The sequence below is a fragment of the Rhincodon typus genome, chromosome 12 (assembly GCF_021869965.1).
Source record: "Rhincodon typus isolate 14 chromosome 12, sRhiTyp1.1, whole genome shotgun sequence".
Lineage (NCBI taxonomy): Eukaryota > Metazoa > Chordata > Chondrichthyes > Orectolobiformes > Rhincodontidae > Rhincodon > Rhincodon typus.
The window spans coordinates 12,267,999-12,295,454 of record NC_063343.1 but is presented as its reverse complement, the minus strand read 5'-3'; the positions used below and the strand labels follow the sequence as shown (position 1 = coordinate 12,295,454).

The 27,456-nt window shown below is 41.7% G+C and overlaps 2 protein-coding genes across 2 annotated transcripts in view; both read right to left on the bottom strand.

Annotated features, from left to right (window-relative positions):
* LOC109912174 (serine/threonine-protein kinase 32B-like) overlaps positions 1-27,456 on the bottom strand; it is an 860,354-nt gene that overhangs the window by 251,960 nt on the left and 580,938 nt on the right. The window lies entirely within an intron of this gene.
* The window catches only part of LOC109911292 (E3 ubiquitin/ISG15 ligase TRIM25-like), a 28,073-nt gene continuing 876 nt past the window's right edge, over positions 260-27,456 (bottom strand). Inside the window, exons 2-8 of the mRNA XM_048603657.1 lie at positions 18,019-18,110; positions 16,461-16,691; positions 15,996-16,018; positions 10,017-10,150; positions 7,003-7,119; positions 2,452-2,586; positions 260-1,749 (exon numbers count right to left, since the gene is read on the bottom strand). Of these exons, the coding sequence (XP_048459614.1) occupies positions 1,220-1,749; positions 2,452-2,586; positions 7,003-7,119; positions 10,017-10,150; positions 15,996-16,018; positions 16,461-16,691; positions 18,019-18,110 (1,262 nt within the window). The 3' untranslated portion in view covers positions 260-1,219. The remainder of the gene's footprint in view (positions 1,750-2,451; positions 2,587-7,002; positions 7,120-10,016; positions 10,151-15,995; positions 16,019-16,460; positions 16,692-18,018; positions 18,111-27,456) is intronic.

Here is a 27,456-nt window from a genome sequence, read left to right as displayed (position 1 = left end):
TGATAATGAACCTGATGCAATGATATGCTGCAACATGGCAATGTTAAAATTTAGAAAAGTGAAGGTCGCCAAAAAGCATTTTACAACCAAATGTGCAATCACTCTGCCCCTATATCAGTGGTGCCAACCGCTAGGGAATGCCTGGTCATATTTATAAATTCATAAGTTATTCCACCAGCTAGAGAATTCATAAACGTTTATTAGTTTTCACAGCATTTAAGCATAGAATGGTAGCTATTATTACCTGTAATCATTAGGAAACAATAACAACTGTTACTCATAATTTAACATATGCTCGAGATGTTTACAGAGAGTTGTTTATTCTTTGTCATTGAAAATGGCCATAAAATCAACTTGAATTCAACAGGCTAAGTTTCATATGTGTGATGTGCTTGATAATGACTATTCATTCTAATTTGAGCACAAAAGGGTCTCATCCATGTTGGATATACGTGTATTGTTGGTGCAGAAGAGGTGCTTTTGACTCTGAACTTGCTCAACCTTTGGAAGTCATAGGAGGTGATGCCTTTTTTGATAGGCTGTTCAATTTGGGAATCCTGTGTGAGGTTTCCCCTCTTTGAAGTGATGTTGAAACTCTTTGCTGATATCATCAAGGTATCCTTGTGATTTTTCTGGCCTGTGTGTGAACATTTCCCTTCAGTTACATCATGGTAGAAGGGCAGCAATCATCAGGAATTCTGGCAATGTATCTTGCCTGTCTTATTTTAGCTCTTTTCAGCAAAGTGTGGATGTCATTCAGGGAGAGGATCTCAGTGTTAGGAATCTTGTCCTCTGATCTTGAGTATCTCCGCAAACAGGTCATGTGAAAGTGGATCAGAGGTAGTAGGAACTGCAGATGCTGGAGAATCCGAGACAACAAGGTGTAGGGCTGGATGAACACAGCAGGCCAAGCAGCATCATAGGAGCAGAGAGGCTGACGTTTCGGGCCTAGACCCTGTACCACTATGAATTACAGTAAACTCACCAGTAGATGTTTTTTATATTATTGACAGATAATTATGAAAAAAGCAAACAGACCCTTAAAACCATGAGCTCTTGACATGAGGGGAGAAGAGGGATTAACATCATCATTGGAGGAAGACCTGCCAATTACATCATCAGAACACACCGAACAGGAAGTAAAATCTCATTAGTATGTGTTGCAAAATTGGAAATGATGTCCTGAATTTGCTGAAACCTCAAGTCTTGCCACAGAGTCTCAGATATCAGGATGAGTTAACAGTTTTAGGGATTTGTCCCAACTATAAAATGCTGGAAACACAGGTTCAGTGAATGTGGATTGAAATGTGTATAAATGTTTCAGTGAGTCAGTGACCTGGAAAAATGACAAAGTCCCAGCCTCATAGTCTAAATTAACTCGGATCCTGTTTGCAGATGGAAGCAGTGGAAGGACTGTGAACTGTGAGTTATGCCGGGCTGTGAGATAACCAGCAATAAAATCCAAACTCCAGGATTTATGGCTGTTTCCAAGATAAGACATTTCCCCCTCTCTCTCTATGCTTTCATAAACAATCCCTATTCTCCAGTATTCCCCATCAGTCTGCACATCCCAGGAATGGGATCCTGAGGAGAAACTCTGGGAGCAGAGGACTTGGGGACAATCTTTAAACCTCTCTGGGTGATGCGGGTAGGACTGTTCAGTTTGGGTCCACGTTACTGATCTTAGATCATCAGACAGAACCAGGTTGCAGTTTGCTGTCTTTGGATCCAGGCTCAATGAGCTTTTCCCTAAAGAGGAGAGAAGAGATTGATCAGACAGAGTTATTCCACTCAGATCATTGATTAACAGCTCCAGGTTGGAGTCTAAATATTTCTCAGGCACTGTCAGCCCTGTATTACCCATTAGGTTGGATTCTTCCCATAGTAAATAAATGGCCTCAAATCAAACTCCCCTTTTAAATAGTAGTATATCGGCCACAGTGTGAGTGCTGTACACAATGTGCAAAGGCTATAGTGATTAACAAAGTAACGATCAGTTCGATTACACAAAGCTCAAGCACAGTGCACAGACACAATGGAAAGGTTCCACCAGCGCACGCCAGATCCCACAGTTTCACAGTTATAGTCCCACAGACTGTACTGAGACCACACAGCTCATAGGAGTAGATCCTAGACTGTCTCCCTCTTATTATTGTCCTCTCCTGAATACAGCCTGATTAAAAAGGCAGTCAGTTTATACATCACAGTGAGGATTCAGTTGTGCATTGAGATAAAATTCTGTGCATTAAACTATTGCTCCTTGTTGATTCTAAATTCACCAACGCTTCCTCTGGTGCCGTTTCTAAAACAAGGACCGATTCAGACCAGAAAGGAGGGAACAGGAACAGCAACCTGAACCTCAAACACCTATACTAAATGCAGGCGGTAAAAAGGAGAGGGTTATATATAAATTGCAGTCAGCGTGATCCCTGCTTCGGAATTTAAACGTACCTTGAGATAATCCTGCTCTTCTGTTGATTCCAATCGCTAGATGGAGGACATTTTCCGAGATAGGAACTGTTCCGGAAGAACTGTCTAGGGGTGGAGTTGCATTCAATGTCTCTCTATATTTGGTGGAATCTGGTACTGGAAACAAAGAACAGATTGATTAAAAATTATGGTGTAGCAAGGTTCAGCTTCCTTCATTTAGTCAATAGTGGATTATAGAATAGAATCCCTACACTGTGGAAACAGGCCATTCAGCCCAACAAGTCCACACTGACTCTCCGAAGAGCATCTCACCCAGACCCTGTCCCTGTCACCCTGCATTTCCCATGGCTAATACACCTAACCTACACATCTTTGGACTGTGGGAAGAAATTGAAGCATCCAGAGGAAACCCATGCAAATAAGGGGAGAATGTGCAAACTCCACACAGTTGCCCAAAGCTGGGATTGAACCCAGGTCCCTGATGCTGCGAGGCTGCAGTGCTAACCACTGAGCCACGATGCTGCCGATTATAGATTCAATCTTTAGATTTTCCTACATTACAACAGGGACAGGAGCAGAGGTAGGCAATTGGACCCCTTGAGCCTGTTCCACCATTTAGTACAATCATGACTCAGCTCCTCTTGCCCTCAACTCCACTTTCTTGTCTGCTCTCCATAATCCTTTAACCCATGACTAATTAAAAATCTATCTCCTCCTTAAATTTATTCAATGTCCTAAAGCACACCACAATCTGAAGAAGTGACCCTTTGAGAGAAGTGGTTCCTCCTCATCCCTGTTTTAAATCTGGCACCCCCAAGCCTAAAACTATGACCTCTTATCCTAGATTGCCCACAACAGGAAACATCTGCTCTACATCTACTTTGTCATCCCCTTTAGCATCTTTTAAACCTCAATTAGATATCCTCTCTTCCTTCTAAACTCTAGTGAGTATAGGCCTAATCTGCTTAATCTCTCCTTTTAAGACAAGCCTTTTATCTCTGGAATTAATCTAGTGACCATCCTCTGAATTACCTCTAATGCAATTAAATCCTTCCTCAAGTAAGGGCATCAAAACTGCATACCGTACTTCAGGTGCAGTCTTACAATTGCAATACTCCCTACATTATACTCCATTCCTTTAGCAATAAATACCAAAATTCCATTTGCCCTCCTTATTACCTGCTGTACTGCGTACTAACTTTCTGCAACTCATATACAAAGACACCCAGATAGATCCCTCTATACCAAAGCATTTTGAACTTTCTCTTCACTTAGGTAATAAGTTGCCATTTCATTCTTTCCACCAAAATGGATAATTTCACACCAATCTACTTTAAAATTCCATCTGCCAAATTTGGCTCATTCACCTAATCCAACCATATCCATTTGTAAACTTCTTACTTATTCATTGCAACTTACTTTTCCATCTATTTTAGTGTCATCTATAAATTTGGCAATAGTACATTCTAACCCTGAATTCAAGTCATAGATTGTAAATAGTTGAAGCCTGAGGACCGAACTCTGTAGCATGCCATTATTTACAGCTTGCCAACCAGAGGGAAAAAAAAAATCCTGCTTCTCTGTTTTATGTTAATTAGCCAATCCTCTATCCGAGCTAATATAATTCCCCAAACCCTGTGTGATATTACCTTGTGTATTAAACTGTTATTGCAAACCTTATCAAATGCCTTCTGGAAGTCCAGATATACCACATTAGGACCCCCATTATCCACTTTGTTTGTTATAACTCTGAAGAATTTTAGCAATTAGTCAATCACAATTTACCCTTCCACAAATCATCGTGTCTCTGATAGATTGCGTTTTCATTTTCCAAATATTTTGTCACTGCTTCCAAATATTTGAATCAATAATTTATTCTAAACAATTTCCCAATGACAGACATTAAACTAACTGGTCTGTAGTTTCCTACTTTCTACCTCCCTTTTTGAATAAGGCCTGTTATGTTAGTATGTTTCCAATCCACGGGAACTTATCCAGAATCGAAGGAATTTTGGAATATTGTAACCAATGGATCCAGTATCCCTGCTGCAACTTCTTTTAAGACCCAAGGATGTAAGCCTTCAGGCCCTGTGGACTTGTGCAACTTCAATGTCAATAGTTTACTCAGTACTTTTTCTCTAGTGATGGCAAATGTTTTAAATTCGATTTTTACTCTAACCTTATTACCAGTTACTACTGAGATGTTTTCATTGTCCTCTACCATTGAGGCAAAGTATTGATTTACTGTCTCTGCCATGTGTGTATTGCCCACTATTAACTCCCTTGCCTTGTTCTTTAAGGGACCAACATTCAAGTTAGCTGCTCTATTCCAATTTATATACCTATGGAAGCTTTTACTATCCATTTTTATATTTTGCATTAGTTTTCTTTCATAATTAACCTTTGCTGGTTTTCTTACATGCTTAGTATCCCCTTGTTGGTCTTTTAAAGTTTCCCAACCCTCAGCCTGCCACTGACCTTTGCAATATGGTATGCCTTAGCTTTTGCCTTTATGTTATCTTTAACTTCCTTACTTAGCCATGGATGCTTTTTTCCCCTCTTAATCGTTTTTTCCACTCTGGAATATACTTTGGTTGGGATGAGTTGAATATCTTCTTAAATATCTGCCATTATTCATCAACTAACCTACCTTTTAGTCTTTCTGTCCAATCCACGAGGGCTAAATTTGTCCTCATGCCTATGTAATTACCTTTGTTTAACACGAGGACAGTAGTTAATTTTCTCATCCTCAAGCTAAATTTGAAATTCCAACATGCTATAATCACACTTTTCTAGAGGATCCTTTACTATGAGAGTGTATATTAATCCCATCCCATCTCATTACACAATACAGCATCCAAAACAGCCTGCTCCCTGGTTGATTCCCCAATATTTTGCTCCAAGAAATACACTCTATGAACTCTGCCTCAAGACTACACTCGACAGTTTGATTACTGTTTTCAAGAAGATATGTAGCTCGGGTTGTGGATGAGGTTGTAGACAGCTTGCCAAGCCGGTGGGTTTGGTTGCAAATGTTTCGTCACCCTACTAGGTAACATCGTCAATGCGCCTTCGGTAAAGCATTGGTGTTCTGTCTTGTTTGTTATTTATATGCCTCAGTTTGCTGGGACGGTTGGTATTACTTGTGGTATTGTTTGTCAGTGGTTTGTACAGAGCATCTAATTCAGTGTGTTTGTTGATGGAGTTCCGGTTGGAATACCAGGCCTCCAAAAATTCCCTGGTGTGTCTCTGTTTGGCTTCTGAGATTATCAATGTGTTGTCCCAGTCAAATTCGAGTCCCTCGTTGACTGTGTGTAGTGAGACAAGTAAGAATTGGTGGTGTCTCGTGGTGGCTAGTTGGTGTTCATCTATCCGTATTGTCAATTTTCTTCCAGTTTGGCCTATGTGGTGTTTCTCACAGTCCTTGCATGGTATTTTGTATATTATCCCAGTTTTGCTGGTTTTGGGTATGGGATCCTTTACATTCGTCGGTAGCTGTTGTAGGGTGAGCTGTCAGTTTGTAGGCTACTCTGGTACCTAGGGGTCTGAGCAGTCTTGTGGTCATCTCTGAAATGTCCTTGATGTATGGTAGGGTGATTAGTGAATCTGGTTGTGTTATGTCTTCCTGTTGTGGTCTGTCTTGGAGGTAACGGCGGATTGTTATTTTCGGGTATCCATTTCTTTTGAAGACTCCGTATAGGTGCTTCTGTTCTGCTTTGTGTAGTTCCGAGTTGCTGCAATGTGTTGTGGCTCGTTTAAATTGTGTCCTGATGCAGCTCCGTTTATGGAAGTTGGGTTGGTTGCTAGTGTAATTGAGTATCTGGTCCATATGTGTGGTTTTTCTATATATGCTAGTCTAGAGCTCCCTGTTGTTTTTGCATTCTACCATTATGTCCAGGAAGAGTAGTCGGTTGTTGTTCTCTTCTTCTTCTGTGAATTTTATCCCGGTAAGGATGTTTTTTATGTGTCAGTGGGTTTCTTCTGCAAATTTGTGAATATTAGATGCACAAAAAAGTCTAATTTTTTGATAACAACCGGTCTCATCACTAACCTGCACTCCTACTTCTCGTTACACTTTTTTTATTCTCCTTGCAACAGTACCTTCCTTTCCCACTATTTAGTTAAAAGCACTCTCTACGGCCCTAGATATGCAATTCACCAGAACTCTGGTCCCTAACAGAAACAACTCCCTGTTTCCCTAAAACTGGTACCAATGTCCCATGCATTTGAACCAGTTTCTCCTGAACCATTCTTTGAGCCATGCATTTGCCATTTTAATCTTCTTGACCCTGTTCAAATTAATTTGTGGCTCAAATATATAACTTAATGGCTATAAAGCACTTTAAGGCATCCCAAGGTTGTTAAATCTGCTATAAAATTGACTTTCGTCTTTACAAATGACTTTATAAAAATTACTGTTTAAACTTAAGACAGTTTCAGAAGAAATATGACCAAAAAGAAATGGATAAATAGAAATGAAAAGACCTGAGAGAAAAACGGGTAAGTAGATAAATGAGCAAGCTAAGTACAAGTTACAGTCAGTGTGATCCTTATTTAGCATTAAAAACACACCTTGGGATATTTCTGCTTTCTTGCTGATTTCAGATGATAGCTGGAGAACTTTCCCAGGATCAGGAGTCTCCTCAGAGGAAATATTTGATGGTTTCATGTACTCGGTCGAATCTGGCACTGTAAGAAAAATAGAGTGATTGAAAATTGTGACACTGCAAGGTCTACCCGACTTCCAGTCACTCAGTGATGGTTTATGAATTCCATCTTTATATATTTCTCCAATGCAACTGTGAGTACATTTCAAAAATAAAACTTTATTGGTTCCAAGTACTTTGGAATAATCTAATCACAGAATTCTGAGTTGCAGAGAGTGCTAAATGTTCAATTGTATGTGTCACTAAACAATAGTATGTAAGTTAGAATCAGAAAATCCCTACAGCGTAGAAGCAGGCCATTCAGCCTATCCATCCCATCAAGTCCATGTTGACTGTCAGAAAAGCATCCCACCCCAATCCACCCCATCCCTATAATCCTATATTTCCTACAGCTAATCCACCTAGCCTGCACATCCCTGGACATTATGGGCAATTTAGCACAGCCAATCCACTTATACCGTACATCTTTAGACTGTGGGAGGAAACCGGAGCACCTGGAGGAAGCCCACACAAACGCAGGGAGGATGTGCAAGTTCCACACAGACAGTTGCCCGAAGTTGAAATCAAACTTGGGTCCCTGGCACTGTGAGGCAGGAATCACCATGCCACCCCCAAGTTCAGCAAGTAATTAAGAAGGCTAATAGAACGCTTTATTTCATTTCGAGAGGAATTGAACATAAAAATAAGGATACCATACTTCACTTACACAGACATTAGTCAGACCACATCTGGAATACTGTTTTGGTCTCCTTACTTAAGGAAGGATGTAAATGTGTTGGAGGCAGTTCAGAGGAGGTTTATAGATTGATACCTGCGATGTGTGTGCTGTCATTTGAGGAAAGGTTGTACAGGCTGGGCTTGTTTCCAGTGGTTTAAAAGAGTGACTGGTCTCTTGATTGAAGTGTGTATGATCTTCAATGTTTTTGACAAGGTGGATGTGGAAAGGATGTTTCCTCTTATGGATGAATTGCAAACTAGAGGGCACTATTGAAAAATTATATAGAATGTTTTCTTTCAGAGGGTTGTGTAACTTTGGAACTCTGCCTCAGAGTGTCATTGAGTATTTATAAGAACGAAGGTAGATAGATTCTTGTTAGGCAAGAGAATCAAAGGCTATCATAGGTTGTTGGGCATTCAGAATTGTAAGCATAAACAGAATCCTTATTGACTGGTGAAGCAACCTCAAGGGGCAAAATGGTCTCCCCTGCTCCGAGTTATGTGGTTGTGAGAATTGCTTAATAAATGTAAGTCTTTTTACATTGTTCTTAGACAGTTCCTTGGGATCAAAGAATCACAGAATAATTACACCAAAGGAGACCATTCGCGCCATTATACCTGCATTAGTTCTGTTACCTACTGCCAATCTCCTGCCTTTTCCCCATATCCCTGTACACCATTTCTATCCAAATAATCATCCATTGCCCTCCTGATTGCCTGAACTGAATCTGCCTCAACCATATTTCATGGCAATGCATTCCACACTCTAACTACTTGCTGTTTAAAAAAAGCTTTTTCTCATGTCACCTTTGCTTCATTTGCAGATCACTTTAAATCTCTGCCCTTTTAGTTTTTTTTTAATAAGCGGAGATAGCTTCTCCCTGTCTACTCTATCCAGTCCACTTATGTTAAAAATCTCAAGCAAATCTCTCCTCAGCCTTCTTCTCTCCAATGAGAACAGAACAGTTCCAACTTTTTCACTCTATCCTTACAAAGGATGACTTTTCCCCACTAAGAATTGAGAGTTCTGGTGTAGTTAAACAGTTCAAAGCTGGATCTGCGCACTCTGCCACAGGGTGGTGTTTGAGGAGGAAGGTAGAATGGATGCTCAGATTTTCACACACTCCTTCCACTGTTTGCACTTGGCCTTTATCTGTCAGAAATGCTTGAGATGATTAGTACTGTCATGGAACTATATTCACCAGTTTGGGTGGTCCAGGGCAAAAGAGTCACACAAGTCAGTGGGAGTATTGCATTTTTTTTCAAGGGGTATATGAGAACATCCTTGAAGCATTTCCTGTGCCTTCCTGGTAACCACTTGATGTGACAAAGTTTGGAGCAGAGAGCTTGTTTAGGACGTCTTATTGTAAAATGTGCCTTGTGCAATTTCATGGATTGACCATGCTGGGGATGTTTAGCTGAGAGAAGACATTGTTATTAGTGCACCCATCCTGGATTTGAAGGATTTTACTAGGGCATCACTGGTGATTGAATCTAGGGAATCAGCGTTTTTGCTGTACATGCCCCACGTCTCTGTTCCAACAGAAAGGCAAGTAAATACAGATGCGCTGCGGACCATGAGCTTACTGCCAGATTTGAGGTATTTGTCATCAGGTCCTCTATCCCTCAGAGAGCCAAAAGCTGTGTTGACAAACTGGAGATAATGTTGAATTTCATCATTGGTGTTGACAGCATGAGTTTATAATGATTCTGACTATAATTTAACAAGGTCAGCCAGGTGGACTTCATAAAATATGGGTTTCTTGATTAGGATTGTTTCTGTGGCCCATTCAGGGAGCCCTGGCTGACAGATAAGAACAGGAGTGTCAGACATCCCGTTCGCTCTGAGGGAGCTGGATCAGTGTCAAGTATTCTCCATGTGTAAATAAAGGGTAACTCAGTGATAGGACAAAGGCCTTTATGGAGTTATTTCACTGACAGTTCTATGAGGGACAGTGCCTCTTTAAGAAACACTCTGATCAACCCCATGAAACCCCATCCTTCCCGGGACCATGGTGGGTGAAACTCTGGCCCATTCCAATGAGAATGTTTCAAGCAGGTGTCACTGAGGCCTGAGGATGAATCTCAGGCTCCTGATCCACATACACAGGGAGCCGACATTAAAGTTCAGGAATTTTCCCAGCTGTTTGAACAAAACTAACTCAATTTCCCCTAGATTATCGAAAAGCTTCACCTTCTTACCAACAATTCGCAAAATGTCTGACTGGTACTTTTCCCATCCATTCAGCCTCTTCTGGATAAATTGAGAAATACTGGGCAGGTTCATAGCGAGCTCTGATATAGTTAGTAATGTGATTCTCTGAGTCTCATTCGCTCTGTAATGGAGAAGGAAAGAATAGTCTTATCAATCAGATCAGAAATCTAAAGGGGAACAAGATCATCAAGAACTGGTATGCCTTCTAATGTTTGTACCGACATCCTACAGGAACCCATCCTGAAAATGTCAGAATCCTAGGGTTTAACAGTCTCCATTTATTTGCACTGATCTCCACATGTTGAGATGGATATTATAAACCTTCAGGGACTGACCAAGAAGGATTGTAAAATTGGGAGGTTTCCTGGTGAGAGTTTTCCTAACTGGTCTCATTCATTCCAGACTCCACGTACCTTAGTTGGGATCTTTCCATGAACTCTGTTTCTTCCAGGTGTTGTCCAAGCAAGGTTAATTAGTTGAGAAATACAGCTGAGTGTCCTGCAAATGGTTGAGGCAGGTTCAATAGGAAACATAATAAAATTCAGCCAGTGCAGCAGGAACTTGATTCACTGCCACTTCAGATCAGTTTGTGGTTTTCAAATCCACTCTATTTAGTTCAGTTTCTCTGCACTGGAGACTCATTTTTCCATTATTAATAATGGTTATTATCCCAAGTCTGTGCACCACCCTTCTCTGCAGGAGCACATGAGCAGAGGAGAAAGAACATCTTCTCAGAGAACAGGGATCACTGTGATTACCTGAGAGGTTGATTCTCATAAGGAGTTTGGGGTTTGAATTGGGAAATCTTACTTATATTAAAGCATATGATTGTAGTAACTCAATCTCATTCCTACTCAATCAAAGGAATCAGTTCATTATTGAGGCTCTTGTGAAGGGTGGTGAAGGGCTAATAAATATTCCAAATTTGCTGCTCAATAATACATGCCAGGTGGTGACTGAAATAAGTGTAGTAATGGTAGAAGAATTGAACACACACTTTGATTCCATCTTCACAAAAAACAGCACAAATAACCTCCCTAAAATGAAAACAGAAAACGATGGGGATCACAGCAGTCAGGCAGCATCCATGGAGAGTAAGCACACTAACATTTCAAGTCTAATTGACACTTCATCAGAGCTGATGTGAAGTGTGGAGGCAATGGTGGAGGGTGGAGTGATGGGGGAGAAAGGATGTTGATAGTTCAGATTAATTGATTGGAAAGTGAGAATGGCAGAAAAATGGTATGTCCAACTCCCAGACTTCAAAGAACACAGTCCCACTGGGATTGCGGGGAGGGAAGAGAGGACATGGTGACAGAGAATATAACATGTAAAGCTAAAAGAAAGGGAAGGAATGGGAGTGGGTTCATAATTTGAAGGTGTTGAACTCAGTATTAAGTCCAGAAGGTTGTAGAGTGCCTAGAGTCAATAAATGTGGAGCTGGAACTGCACAGCAGGTCAGACAGCATCTGAGAAGCACAGAAGTCAACATTTCAGGCTGAAACCCTTTGTCAGGACTGGGGAGGGGGAGGGGGAGGGGAGCCCAGAAATAATTAGAGGGAGGGGTGTGGGGCTGGGGGCTGGGGGCTGGGCGGAGGGTAGGTCAGATGGAGATAGGTGGATGCCGGTAGGTGGTTATTGTGGTTGGTCAGTGGGAAGGGGGAAGCAGATAGGTGAGTCAGACGATGGACATGTTGGGGGTGGAGAGATTTTGAAGCTGGTGAAGTCAATATTCAGGCCATTGGCTGTAAGCTCCCAAGGCAAAATATCAGGTGTTGTTCCTCCAGTTTACGTTTGGCCTCACTCTGGAGGAGGCCAAGGATGGACATGTCACCAGAGGAGTGGGAGTTAAAGTTTGGTTGGTAGAGTAGGTGCTCTGCAAACCGGTCCCTGAGTCTGTGTTTGGTATCCCAGATATAGAGGTGACCACAATGGATACAGTAGATGATATTAGATGAAGTGCAGGTGAATCTTTGCCGGCTTTGGAGGGATTGTTGGGGCCTTTGACGGAGTTGAGAGGGGAGGTGTAGGGGCGGTTGCAGGGAAAGGTACCAGGTGTGGTGGAGGGCTTGGTGGGGAATGTGGAGCTGACGAGGGAGTCGTGGAATGAATGGACCCTGCAGAAAGCAGGGGTGGGGAGGGAAATATCTTTTTGGTGGTGATGTCTGATTTTAGATGGCAGAAATGTCGGAGGATGATGCATCGTATTCAGAGGTTGATGGGGTAGTATGTGAGGACCAAGGGCACTCTTATCCTTTATTGTTGTTGGGGGAAGAGGGTTTGAGGGCAGATGCATGAGAAATGTGAGAGATGCGGTTGAGGGCATCCTTAATAACAGAGGAGGGGAAACTACGGTCCCTTAAGTAGGAAGTCCTAGAGTAGAACATCTCATTCTGGGAGCAGATGTGGCAGAGGCAGAGGAATTTTGAGTATGGGATAGCACTTTTGCAGGAGGGTGGGTGAGAGAAGGTGTAGTCGAGGTAATTGTGGGAGTCAATAGGTTTAAAATGGATGTCAGTGCTGAGTCGGTTACCAGAGATGGATTTAATCCCCTACCTCCATCCACCTACCCTCCCTCCAGCCCCACTCCCCTCCCTCTATTTATTTCTGGGCTCCCCTCCCCCTCCCCAGACCTGACAAAGGGTTTTGGCCCGAAACATTGACTTCTCTGCTCCTCAGGTGCTGTCTGACCTACTGTACTTTTCCAGCTCCACATTTATTGACTCTAGCTTCCAACATCTGCAGTCCTTACTGTCTCCAGGTTGTTCTAAAGTGCCTAGTCTGAAGATGAGATGTTGTTCCTTCAGTTTGTGCTGAGATTCACTGGGGTATTGCAGCATGCTGAGCACAGACGAATGGGCATGCGAGCAGGACGCTGTGTTAACATGACCAGCTACGGGAAGATCGGGGTCATGCTTGTGCACAGACTAGCGGTGTTCTGCAAAGTGGTCATCCAATCTGCATTTGGTTTCTTCAATGTACAGTCAGCCACATTGGGCACAGCGAATACAATACACAAGATTGGAGGAGGTACAGGTGAAATGCTGATTCACCTTGACAGACTGTTTAGGCGATTGGATGGTGAGCAGGGACAGGTGTTACACGTTTTGCAGTTACATGGGAAGGTGCCATGGGAATGTGGTGTGGTGTTAGTGGTCGAGGAATGGACCAGGGTGTCCCAGAGGGAATGATCCCTATGAAATGCGGACGGGGTTTGAGAGAAAGATGTGTTTGGTGGTGATGTACTGCTGGAGTTGTCTGAAATGACGGAGCATGATTATCTGAATGCAAAGGCTGGTGAGATAAAATGTGAGGACAAGGGAGACCCGAAAATACTGTTGTAAGTGATGGAAAGGGCAAGGATGGAAGCATGGGTGATAGGTCAGAGGTGGATGAGCGCCCTGTCAACCACAGCAGATGGGAAACGAAGGTAATGGAAGAAGGAAGCCATCTCAGCTGCGCTTTTTGGAAGGTGGCATCATCCAAACAGATATGACATAGACGAAGGAACTGGGAGAACGGGGTGAAATTCTTGCAGGATTTGGGGTGTAAGGAACTGTAGTGAAGGTTGCTGTGGGTGTCAGTAGCTTTATAGTGATGGCAGTGGACAATTTACTCCCCGAATGGAGACAGAGACGTCAAGGAAAGGAAGGGAAGAGTCGGAAATGGACGATGCGAAGTTATACAGGGATGAAAATTAGAGGCAAAATGAACAAATTTTTCAAGGACCAGACAGGAGCATCATGTGGCACCGAAGCAGTCATCGACGTACCAAAGAAAGAGTTGTGGGAGAGGGTTGAGTGTAGGACTAGAACAAGGATTGTTCCACATACCCCATAAAGAGGCAGGCATAATTGGGACCCGTGCAGGTGCCCATTGCCAGCAAAGGGGAGTGGTGTGGATAGGGATTGTTCAAGAGCTCTGAGTGTCCTGGTGGGGAATGGAAGTATAGAGGGCTGACAATCTACATCCTAAAGTGAAAAAGGATGTGATTCTGGAAGTATCGGATACATTGGTGGTCATGTTCCAAAATTCCATAGATTGTGGAGTAGTTCATGCATATTGGAGAGTGACAAATTTAAACCTATTATTTAAAAAGGGAAGGAAAGAAATATTAGGGAATTATGGGCCAGTTAGCCTAACATCGCAGTGGGAAAATGCTAGATTCTATTAAATAGATGTGATAACAGATCATTTTGAAAGCCTTAATAGTTCCGTACAAAGGCAGTAAGGGTTTATGAAAGGCAAATCATGCTTAACTGATCCATTGGAGTTGTTTGATAATGTAACCAGTAGAATAGATAAGGGAGAACTAGTGGATATGGTGTATTTGTGTTTTTAGAAAGCTCTTGGTAAAGTCCCTCAGAAGAAGTTAACAGGCAAAGTTAAAACACATGGTGTATTATGTTGGCATGAGTCGAGAAATGCTGACAGACAGGAAACAGAGCATGGAAATAAATTAGTCTTTCTCTGCACGGCAAGCAGTAACTAGTGGGATACCACAGGGATCGATGCTTGGGCCCTAGCTATTCATGATATAGATATATATGAGCAAACCAAATGCAACATTTCCAAGTTTGCTGATGTTACAAAACTGGACAGGTTGTGATGAGGATGCAGAGAGACTTCAAGGTGATTTAGATAAGTTGAGTGAGCCAACAATCATATGGCAGATGCAATACAATGTGATTAAATGTGAAGTTATACACTTTGGTGTGAGAAACAGAAAGAAATACTATTTTTTAAATCATGATATATTGGGAAGTACGGATGTATGAAAGGATCTGGGTGCCCTTATACACTAGGTCAATGACAGTAGATGGGCAAGTGCAGCCAGCAATTCATTGCAAGACAATTTGACTTCAGAAGTAGGGATGTCCTACTGCAGTTATACCAGGCCTTGGTAAGAGCATACATAGAGTATAGTGTGCAGTTTTGGTCTCCCTACCTCAGAAAGGATATATTTGCCATAGAGAAAGTGGTGCAGAAGTTCAATAGGGTGATACCAAGATGACAGGACTGACCTCTGAGGAGAGATTAATTCAACTAGGCCTGTATTCATTAGGGTTTGGAAGGATGAGAGAGGATTGAAATGTTAAAATTCTAACAGGGCTGAACAGACTAGATGCAAGAAGCACATTTTCCCCAGCTGGGGAGTCTAGCATCAGTGGGCACAGTCTCTGGATATAGTGTAGGCATTCAGGAGTGTGGGGAGGAAAATTGTCTTCACTCAAAGTGTAATAAGCCTGTGAAATTATCTACCACAGAAGGCTTTGGAAGCCAAGTCGCTGAATATATTCAAGAAAGTAATAGATACATTTTTAGCTTTTAAAGGCATAGGCTTATGGAGAGAAAGTAGAAGTATGGCATTGAGATAGAAGATCAGCTGATTATATTGAAAGATGCAGATGACTCAAAGGGCCAACTGGCCTCCTCCTGCTCCTAGTTTCTGTGTTTCTAGGTCAGGGAGCCTAGTGCTGTTGGTTGCCCAGCAGCAGCTCAGGGATTGAAAGAGCTGACTGTCCCAAGGTCAGTGGTAATTATCTGCTCCTTTTCATACTCCTTGTGAATTGGGAGAAACAGGAGACACCCATTGGAACCCATAGACCTTATCAGCTTCCCATTTTAATGGAAACCCAGATCTTTTGTTTCCCTTCCATGATAAGGAGGTAACAATGAGTCCCCAACTACAGCCTCCTTTTTACATCTGAAGGCATTTTGATAATGAGTAATGCAGCTTTCTCTCGGATTTCTGAGAAGCTCCTAACAAGCAGTTCATAACATCGCCGTTTCCAACAGGCTGTCTGAGCCAGTGACTCCTCAAACCACAGTGGAATATCACTCGATATTCTCACCATTTGAAATGACTGTATCAGGGAAGGTTTCCACACTTATATTTTACTTCCACTCTTCTCCCAGAGAAAGGTTCCCTAACAGCAGCCACTGTATGACTGAGAGGAGCTTACCTGGAAATCAGTTGCCTTGAGTTCTACAAATAAAGAAAGGAGATCAAATCAGTCAACAAACAAACAGACACCCATAGGAACACGACAATGAATTTGTGATTGAGAGAAAGAGTTCAGTGTTGAACAGAAGATGGGGCCAGTCACAGAAATAGGGAACAATTCACATTTCACTGCACTCCATCTTGAGAGAGTACCGACACTTCGAGGACTGGACTGGGCAGGCAGCAAAAATATTCCAAGAGCAGAGCTGAAGGTGCAGCGCCAACGTTCTGAGAAAAGGGCCGAGGGGGCAGCACCATCACCCTAAGGGTAGGACTTAGGGGGGAAGCACCAACACTCCAATGGCAGGGCTGAGGGGGCAACTTCAATGCTGGGCTCCAACAACAAACTTCAAACAATTCAGCCTTACACCAGCCTCAAATATCTGATATCTCAGCCATGGTCCTGTTTACACTGAAGATGTACCTGAATAAAGGACAGATGGTCTCTTCGTACCAGATTCTGGGTTTCCTTATTTATTAATGTTATCAGTTCCATTCTCTTCTTTAATGCTTCAGTACAGCTTCTAATCTGTGAGAGAGCTCGGCGACCCTCTTCATCAATCAGTGACATGGTGGACTCTTCATCTTCTTCCAGCTTTTTCCTCCATTCAGAGAAGCTCTTCAGTAGATTTTCTTTCAGATCATTGATCTGTGTCTGAAACCAAAACTAACTCTCATTACAAACAGTATTTCCTCACAGCCAATACCCTGAGCACATGGCACTTTCTAGGTACAGGGTAGTTTGTTTTAATCACCAACCTATCATCGTTAAAGATAGACAAGCAGTGGGGTGGGAGGGTGTCCACGAGGAGGGAAAACAGAGTTTCATCAGTGTTACCTTGAGTTTCAAAGAAAGTGCACTGTATTTTAAAGGGAGAGGGAGAGTAATTTCCCGGGTTTGTTCTGAATTGGTTGCAGGTGTCTATTCTTTCTTCTGTTTGTCTTTCCTAGGTCAGGACATGGCTCGTGGTGGATCAGTGGGTGTGTGAATGAACCCTCTCTGCATGGAGCAGGCTTACTGGGGCAAATGGGATTTTCTTTCTCTTCTATTCTACGTTCATATGATCCAGCCTCTGACTGCCACTTGGTCCATCCACACCTGGAGTAATGGCTTCCAGTTTTGAGGGAGACTGAGATTCTGGAGTGGATGTGACCGGAATGATACAAGAGTCTGATAGATTTTAGTTAAGAGGATCAACTCCAAAGGGTCAGGTGACTGAGAGAAAGACTGACTAAGAGGGACCTGATGGAGATGTTAAAATGATAGAGGGATTCCTGTAGCCATTTGTTGGATGGGATGACTGAGATGGATCAGGATGGTCAGATACATATCCTGTGAATACAACGCATAGGTTAGAGGGGTGACAGACCACAAGTGGTGTTAAGGTCAGAATCACTGAAGCCATCTTAGTGAATGGCGGAGCAAGCTTGAATGCTGGTCCTACTCCTGCACCAAATTCCTGTGTTTTTCATGTATTCTTGTGAATTAGGTTAGTCCTCTGGAACATATTCCCTGATCATGTGGTGGATATGGAGTCACTCCCACCCTTTTAAAGGGAGAGGGAGAGTAATTTCCCGGGTTTGTTCTGAATTGGTTGCAGGTGTCTATTCTTTCTTCTGTTTGTCTTTCCTAGGTCAGGACATGGCTCATCGTGGATCAGTGGGTGTGTGAATGAACCCTCTCTGCATGGAGCAGCCTCACTGGGGCAAATGGGATTTTCTTCCTCTTCTATTCTACGTTCATATGATCCAGCCTCTGACTGTGTGTGTTTCAGTAAATCCAGTGTCCAAGTGATAGAATAATATTTCCTAGGAGGTGCAGGGAGAGTTAAATAGCATACCCTCACATCAACCCCAGGATAATTCAGTGTAATCAGTGACTCGGCCCCAACAGAACCAGCCTGCTTTGGAAGGGCTGTTGGTGAAGTGCTCATTTACTGTGCAGAGAAAACCTTTCCAAATCTAGTCCTACTTTTTCCAACCTTAATGTCAATTTCTGAATTCTCCAAATCTCGCTGTTTTCTGGAATAAATTTCCTGGTCTGTCTGTAGCCTTTCAATTTCTGCTTCCAATTCTTCCTGTGAAGACATTTCAAAAGACTTTAAAATTATGACAAACTTTATATATTGCGTTTTAATATCGTAAAATATCGCAAGGTGCTTTACAGAACCATAATCATTCAAAAATTCAACCCAAGCAAAAGAATAACACATTAGGGCTTATGACAAAAGCTTCATTAAAGAGGTAGGTTTTAAGGAGCCTTTCATGGAGGGGAGGGAGAGATTTAGAGACAATGATCTTAGGCAAGGAATTCTAGAGGTGAAGGCCAACCACCAGTGATGAGAAAAAGGAAGCTAAGGATACACGAAAGACCATGAAGCGATGTTAACACAAGGATGAGAATTTTAAAATCGAGGCATTGCCAGACTAGAATGCAACATAGATCAACAAGCATGAGGATGATGTGAAAACAGGATTTGGTCCAAACCAGGAAAATGGCTTCAAAATTTTAGAAGAAGTTATGTATGCAAAGGGCAGACCGTTAGAGGGAAGTCAGGAAAATATTGGAAGAGTCAACTCTGGCAGTAACAAAAGCATCATAGAGTCATAGAGAACATGACCACAGAAAATGTTTTTTCTCAAATCTCCTCTAAAGCTTCTGCCCCTTTAACACCGTTAATAATGTGATAGTTGAAGGGTGTTTTCTCAACTGGAAATCTGTGTCCAATAAGGTCCCACAAGGATCAGTGTTGGGGCCTTTTCACCCAGAGGGTGGTGGAATCTGGAACTCCCTGCCTGTAAGCATGGTAGAGGCAGAACCCTTCATAACATTTAAAAAATATTTAGATGTGCTCTTTTTGTGATACCAAGACTATGGGCCAAGTGCATTAAAATGGGATTAGAATAGTTAGTGGTTGTTTTTGACCACTGGGGATGCGATGAGCTAAAGGACCTTTATCTGTGCTATAGATCTCTGTCAGAAGTTCAGCTGTAAATAAGCTACTGCAATTATGAGTCTAGTTCAGGCTAATATAGTGGTCAGGCAGCAGCATGGAATTAGCTGCTAGGGAATGAATTTTGTTGTAGAAGACAAAAGTTTCAACCTTCCATATATTCAAATGGATAAAGTTTCTTCTCATCTAGCACGTGATGTCAAATGTGTAGTTTGAAAATATAGCACCTGTGAATGAATGAAGAAAGTTGATGGTGAGATAAAGCGTGTGAAAACTAGCACTATGCTTTCTGATGATGTTGCCAAGGGGCAGAAGTGTGTATGGCAAAACAATAAGAGGCCCTGGATGCATCCTTGTGGGGTACCAGAGGTAATTTTCTAGAACTGGGAAACAAAGACATTGCAAGTGATACACCAACTATTAATAAAATGAAAAGAATGGCACTAAGTGAATGCCGTTCCACACAATTCAATGAAAGTGTAGAGGTTTTGGCAGGGGATTGTGTAGTAAATTGTGTCAAAGGTTTGTGGATAAGTTGAGAAGGATGGGGCTGAATAGTTTACTTTTGTCACAGCCAGAAAGGATGTCACTTGTGACTTATGATTTTTTTTCAGAACTGAAAGGTGTTTGAAAGGCTTTTCCTGTTCTTTTGACATGGGAAGAGGAGGAGCAAAGGGCAGATAGTGGAGATGCCCAATACAAAAGACGAAGGCTTGTTAATGGAGATAAAATAGAAAAAGAGATCTAAAATTTTGTGAATTAAGATGTGAAAGGGAATGAATAGGTCCTCTCTACACACAGCAAAGTAAACAAGACGAGGCAGTAGGGGAGAGGAAGGAATGTAAGAAAATGGAGAACATGTGTAATGCAGTCAGTTTCTGGAGTTGTAGAATTCAGTGTGAGATCTCAAGGCTGTAAAATGCCTAAGTGAAAAATGAAGCATTATTCCTTCAGCTTGCTTTGTGCTTCATTGGAAGATTGCAACAGATCCAGGACAGAAATGTTAGCATAAGGACAAGATGATTTATTGAAATGGCAAGCAACTGGAAGATCAGTGTCATTCCTATGGACAGAGAAGAGGTGTTTCACAAAGCGGTCACCCAGTCTGTGTTTGGTCTTGCCAATGTAAAGAAGACCCCAACGTGGGCAACAAAATTGTGGAAGTATTTAAACATAGAGCTCTGAAAAAGATGCAAATGGATTTGGGAAGTGACAACTCTTTTATGGCATTCAGAGGGGAAAGGGAGGTTGGAGATGGAGCAGTAGTTTGCAAGGATGATGGGGTCAAGCATTATAGTCGTAGTTAACATCAAGACTCAGAGGGATGTTGGGTGATCAGCAGTAGGAACAGGATCAATGGAATAGGATAAAACAAAAAAAATGTGTTGGAGATCTGAAACACAAAAACAGAAATTCTGAACTCGAAACATTAACTCTGTTTTCTCTCCACAGATGCCACCAGCCCTGCTAAGTTTCTACTGCAATTTTTGTGTCATTCAATGAAATATGATAGAAACAAAAGAAAAATATGAGTTCAGGGCTAGGATGGGGATAGTGGTTATTTAGTAAAGCCAGTTAGATGAAGATGTCTAGAGGAAAGGAGAAAAGCATTGAGCTTGTTCAAGACAGAGATCAAAAGATATCTAGATGCTAAGATATTACAGGATATGTGGATGACAGGGAAAGTGTCATTGAATTAGGTGATTAGCTATGATCTAATTGAACAGTAGAACAGGCTTGATGGGCTGAATAGCCTATTTATGCCCTTTATGTTCCTGGGCAGCTGATCAGATAGCTACAGTAGATTAATTACAAGGCTGGAGAGCAAGGAGAAGATAATGTATGTAAGCCTCATGTCGTCCTATATATATAGAGGTGTGTTGTTTTGAGTGCTTGAGTTCCTTTGTTTCTGGGTCTGCATTGAATTAAAATAACTGAAAACAACAGACCTAAGTTTATAAACTGAGCATCTGAACAAATTGTGAAATTCTGAATGCTGTTTTATTGTGACTGGTCACCAGAGACAGTTAGTCCTGCAACTGATGTGAACAGTCTCTAAACTATTAAATAAAAATTGGATTTCAGTATTCACACCCATAACAGGGAATCAAATCAAGTTCAATAAGGAGCTAATATTCACTCGAACTGGAGTTGCTGTGTTAAGTATTGTAGGCCATGAACTCAATTGATATCTGTTATCGAAAAAGAACAATTTAGCGCACTGTCTTCCAAACTCTTAAAACTTGTAAGGTGGTCCCATTATGTCTGATCCTTGGATTTGTATCCTTGGGACAGGCAGTGATAATGTCATTGAACTAGTAATCCAGAACTTCAAGCTAATGCTCTGGTGCCACAGGTTCAAATCTGACCATGGTAGACGGTGAAATTAGAATTGCAATAAAAATCTGGGATTATAAGATAGCCCAATGGCATATAACCTTTGTTGTTGTTGTATGTTGTAAAAAACCATCTGGTTCACTAATGTCCTTTAGGAAAGGCAACTTGTGTTTCTTACCTGGTCTGGCCTACACGTGAATCCAAATGCACAACAATGTGGTTGACTCTAAACAGTCTTCTCAAATTGCCCTAGCAAGCTGTTCAGATCAAGGAGCAATTAGGGATGGAACAATAAATTCTGCTCAACCAGCAACATCCATATCCAATGCAAATAAAATTAAAAGTTAAATATATAGGAGCAAGAGTAGACCATTGAGCCCTTGAGCCTTCTGTTCCATTTGTTAAGTTGCTCTTGACATCAAGTCCACGTTTATCCCTATTCCTCATATCTTTAATAGGATGTGAGTGTCATTGGGAAAGCTACCATTTGTTCTCTCCCTAATTGTCCTTAAATCTATTGCTTGCTAAGCCATTTCAGATGGCTGTTAAGAGTCAGCCGCCTTACAATGAAGCTGAAGTCATGTATCAGACAAGATAAGGTAAGAATGGCAGATTTCCCTCCTTAAAGGGCATTAAGGAACCAAATAGGTTTCTTTTTCAACAAAAAAATTAAATTCCAGATTTATTTAGGGTGTATAAATTCCACCACCAGCATGGTGAGATTTGAACCAAAGTCACCAGAGCACTCACCTGGGCTGCAGGATTACTAGTGACATTACTACTACGCCACCATCACCCCCATTCGTGAACTCAATAATCTCTCCATCAGATAATTATGCTGAATATATTCAATGACAGCCTCTACATGTCTCTAGGCCATAGAATTACAACGGTTTCACAACACTTTAAGAAAAGAAATTCTTCATCTCCATCTTAAATGGGCAATCCCCTATTATGAAACTATGGTCTCAATTCTAGATTTCCTCCATGAGGTAGAAAATTCTTCCCTACATCTACCTTGTCAAGCCCCCTCATAGCTTGCTGATTTCAATAACATCACATCTCATTCTTCTTAACTCTAAGGAGTACGGGCCCAGTGCTACTCAATCTTTCTTCATAAGACCACTGTTTCATTCCAGGAATAAATCTTCCCTGAACTGTCCCCACATGTATCATTCTTAAGAGAAAATTAAACTGTACGTAGTATTCCAAGTGTGGTCTCCCCAGTGCCTTACAGAGATACAGCAAGACTTCCCTATTTCAGAGTCCATCCTCCTGCAATAAAAGCTAAAATTCAATTTGCCTTTCTAATTACTTAACTGTATGTTCATGATAATGTTTTGTGCTCAATGTGCAAGGACATTCAGATCTCTCTGTACTGCAACATTCTTTATTCTCTCTCTGTTCAGATACTATTTTGCTTTATGTTCTTCCTACCAAAGTGAGTATCTCATTTTTGTACATTATGATACATTAGTGATTTTTTTTTTATCCACCACCTAACCTAGCTATAACCCTTTGCAGAATCTTTATAACTTGCTTGCCCACCTATCTTGTATCATCAGAAAATTTGGCAATAATTTAGTATGTTCCTTTAGCAAAGCCATTATTATAAATTGTAAAATATTGAGTCCCCGTCTGTGGCACACCTCTGGTTAAAGTTTACCAACATGAAGAATGACCCATTTACCCCAATCTCTGTTTCCTGGATGTTTGCCAATCCTCTGTCATGCTAATTTACCAGCCCCAGCACATGCCCTTATTTTGTGCAGTAAGCTTTTATCTGGAACTTGACCAAATGTCTTTGGAAGTCCAAATACAACTTGTTTATTCTTTATCGTGCCTGTTTGTTCCATCCTCAAAGAACTCATACAAAACAATACAAACAGAATTTCCCTTTTGAAAAACCATGTTGACTGTGTTTGCTTGTATTGCAGTTTTTTCAGTATTGTGTAACTACTTCCTTAGTAATGGATTCCAGTATTTTTGCAATGATTGATGTTAGGCCAACTTGCATACTTGTTTGCAGGTAAAGGGACAGTTGGAAAATGAGAAGCCTTCAAAAATGAGATAATGAGAGTCTAGAGACAATATGTTCCTATTAGGTTGAAGGGCAAGCCTGGTACTTGTAGGGAATGCTGGATGACTAGAGAAATTGTGGTTTTGGTCAAGAATAAGAAAGAAGCATATGTCAGGTATAAACAGCAGAGATCGAGTGAATCCCTAGAAGAATATAGAGGCAGCAGGAGTATACTTAAGAGGGAAATCGGGAAACAAAAATGGGACGTGAAATAGCTTTGGCAAATAGGATTAAGAAGAATCGAAAAGGATTCTACAAATATACTAAGGACAAAAGGGTAACAAGGGAGAGAATAGGCCTTTTAAAGATCAGCAAGGCCGTCTATGTGTGGAACAGCATGAGATGGGGGAGATACTAAATGAGTATTTTGCATCAGTGTTTACTGCGCATAAGGATATGGAAGATAGAGGACATTGGGAAGTAAATAGTGACATCTTGAAAAATGCCCATATTACAAAGGAGGAGGTGCTGGACGTCTGAAAATGCATAAAGGTGGATAAATCCCCGGTACCTGATCAGGAGTACCTCAGAACACTGTTGGAAGCCAAAGATGTGATTACTAGACCCTTTGCTGAGATATTTGTATCATCGATAGTTACAGATGAGGTGCTGGAGACTGGAGGTTGGCTAACATGGTGCCACTATTTAGGTAATGACTCTATGGTGGGCAAGTTGTTCGAGGGACAGGATTTACATGTATTTGGAAAGGCAAGGACTGATCAGGGATAGTCAACATGGCTTTGCATGGGAAATCGTGTCTCACTAACTTGGTTGAGTTTTTTGAAGAAATAATGAAGAGGATTGATGGGGGCAGACCGGTGGACATGATCTATATGGACTTCAGTAAGGCATTCAACAATGTTCCTCATGGTAGACAGGTTAGCAAGGTTAGATCACGTGGAATACAGGGAAAACTAGCCATTTGAATGCAGAATTGGCTTGAAGGTAGAAGACAGAGGGTAGTGGTGGAGGGTTGCTTTTCAGACTGGAGGCCTGTGACCAGTGGTGTACTACAAGGATCAGTGCTGGGTCCATTGCATCTCATCATTGATATAAATAATTTGGATGTGAACATAGGAGGTATGATAAATAAGTTTGAAGATGATGCCAAAATTGGAGGTGTAGTGGACAGCGAAGAAGGTTACCTCAGAGTACAACAGGATCTTGATCACATGTGCTAATGGGCCGCAGAATGGCAGAAGGTGTTTTATTTAGATAAATGTGAGGTGCTGCATTTTGGAAAGGCAAATCAGGACAGGACTTATACACTTAATGGTAAGGTCCTGGGGAGTGTTGCTGAACAAGGAGACCTTGGAGTGCAGGTGCATAGTTCCTTGAAAGTGGAATCCCAGGTAGACAGGGTGGTGAAGAAGACATTTGGTATGCTTGCCTTTTTTGGTCAATGCATTGAGTATAGGAGTTGAGAGGTCATGTTGCGACTGTACAGGATATTGGTTAGCCACTTTTGGAATACTACATGCAATTCTAGTCTCTCAGCCATAGGAAGGATATTGAAAGGTTTTTGAAAAGATTTACAAGGATGTTGCCAGGGTTGGAGGGTTTGAGCCACAGGGAGAGGCTGTATAGGCTGGAGCTATTTTCCCTGGCGTGTCAGAAGCAGAGGGGTGACTTTATAGAAGTTTATAAAATCATAAAGGGCATGGGTTTTTCCCCTGGGGTTGGGTTTGTCCAAAATTAGAGGGCATAAATCTAAGGTGAGGGGGAAAGATTTAAAAGGGACCTGAGGAGCAACTTTTTCATGCAGAGGGTGGGGCACGTATGGAATGAACTGCCAGAGGAAGTGGTGGAGACTGGTACAATTACAGCATTTAATATGCATCTGGATGGGTATATGAATAGGAAGGGTTTAGAGGGATATGGGCCAAATGTTGGCAAATGGGACTATATTCAGGATATCTGGTCGGCATAGATGAGTTGAACCGAAGGGTCTGTTTCCATGCTATACAGCTCTATGACTCTATGGACTATGGTAGATTCTCCCTTTACTTCATTAGATATGTTCAACGAGGAGGTAAATTGTTCACTGACTTGGTTGGTGTTGTTTCATGTGAACTATTTCTTGGTTTGCAGATCCAATTACAAATGTTACATGTGAAAATGTCATTGATGAATAGGTAAAGGCAGTAGCTTTGGGGAATGCTTACTTGTCCTGAAGGGATCTGACTATTCTCTTCAAAGGTTGAGATTGCTTAATGATGGGGAATTTTTAATTGATCTGCCTAACATTGTTAAACTTGCCTATGTAGTTTGTAGCTGACATACAGGCTCTGAGGGTGGGCTTTCAGAATGTCTTTGTATCTGAGTTTGGGACTTCCAGTTATGCATGTTCCAATGCACTGCTGGCTACAGAATATCCTCTTTGTGGAAATCTTCCACGCAAACTCGGAAGATTACAATCAATGTATCCACTCTCTGTATAGCCACTTCTTTTAAGACCTTAGGATGCAGGCCATTTGGTTGAGGAGACTTAGTAACTTTTAGACCCATTAGTTTGCTTAACATTTTTCTCTAATAATGATTGTTTTTAAGTTTCTCCTTCCTTTTAGCCCCTTTTTTTTACTGTTAGTCGGTTTGACATAGGGCGAGGAAACAACGTTTATGATTTTAAATGAGATGAACAAGCTAACATACTGTCATTCCCAGCAGGATTGGGTTACAGAGTCAGTGATTACAATGGTAATAATCCAGTCAATTGTAAGATTATTTCCGTTTGTTTTAACCGATTCATACTTTCATTCTTCATGTTCTGGTTGTTGTTTTTCCCATGTAGCAATCTGTGCATCTTCTTTCTCTTACCAGCTGCTTCATCCTTGGTGCTGCTCTCAATCTCACTCCGTAATTGTTTCTTACTCTTACTATCTCTTTTTCTCTCTCATCACCTCTCATTCTCCCCACATCTCTTTCTTCCTGACATTTCTCTCTCTGACCATCTTTCTACCATTTCACCCAAAATCTCTCTGTGCCTCATTACCTCTCTCTTTTCCTATCTCTCCCTCTCTCAGACTCCCACTATCTCTCTCTTTCTCTGTCTCATGCTGTGAAACACCCCAACCTGCCATTGAGCCTTGATTGATCAGGGCTGTCCCCCAGATTCCCGGCTCCTGCCTTGTACTGCAGGATTTCAAACCAGAAATATGCCAGCTGCTTGGCAGGAAACAGGAGTAAAGGAATTCTATTGAGGTAATTCCATTAAATCCTGCTGGGTCTCCAAATTCCCAGCAATTGGAGATTTCCTGGCTGTTGACAGCTGCCCCATTCCCTCCCTGTGAATCTCAGGCCCTCAGTATTTAGCCTCAGAGCAGTGATATTTCCTTCTGTGGCCCTCAGCAAAGAACGACTCCATGTGTATTATAAACTGAATAACTACACATATCAGCTTCATTTCACAGTCAGCTGAGTGTGCATTTTCATGTGAAATCAGTACCTCCATTTCCGGGAATCAGCCAAGAGGAAAATCATGAGGGGCCTGGGTAGCATGAATAGCCAAGGTCTTTTTCCCGAGAAAAGGGAGTCCAAAATTAGAGGGCGCAGGTTTAAGGTGAGAGGGGAAAGATATAAAAGGGACCTGAGGGGCAACTTTTTCATGCAGAGGGTGATGCCTGTATGGACCGAGCTGCCAGAGGAAGTGGTGGAGGCTGGTACAATTATAACATTTAAAAGGCATCTTGATGGGTACATGAATAAGAAGGGTTTAGAGGGAAATGGGCCAAATTTCTGGCAAAATGGAGCAAGATTAATTTAGCATATCTGGTCGACATGGGTGAGTTGGACCAAATGATGAGTTTCCATGCTGTACAACTCTGATTCTGAAAAGAGGCAGATTGTGCCTGAATTGTTTCTTAAGCAATATTTCCCTCTTGTAGTAAGGAACACATATTCCTTTTTCCACCCAGTTCATTAGTCTACAGCCATGGGTGTCCCTTACTCCCCCCAATACTGGAATTTTTCTCCTTGATTCTTGGGCGGAATCTTCCAGTGTTACACAAGGTTGCAACAGATTCTATATCACCACGTCATGGAGTCCTGTT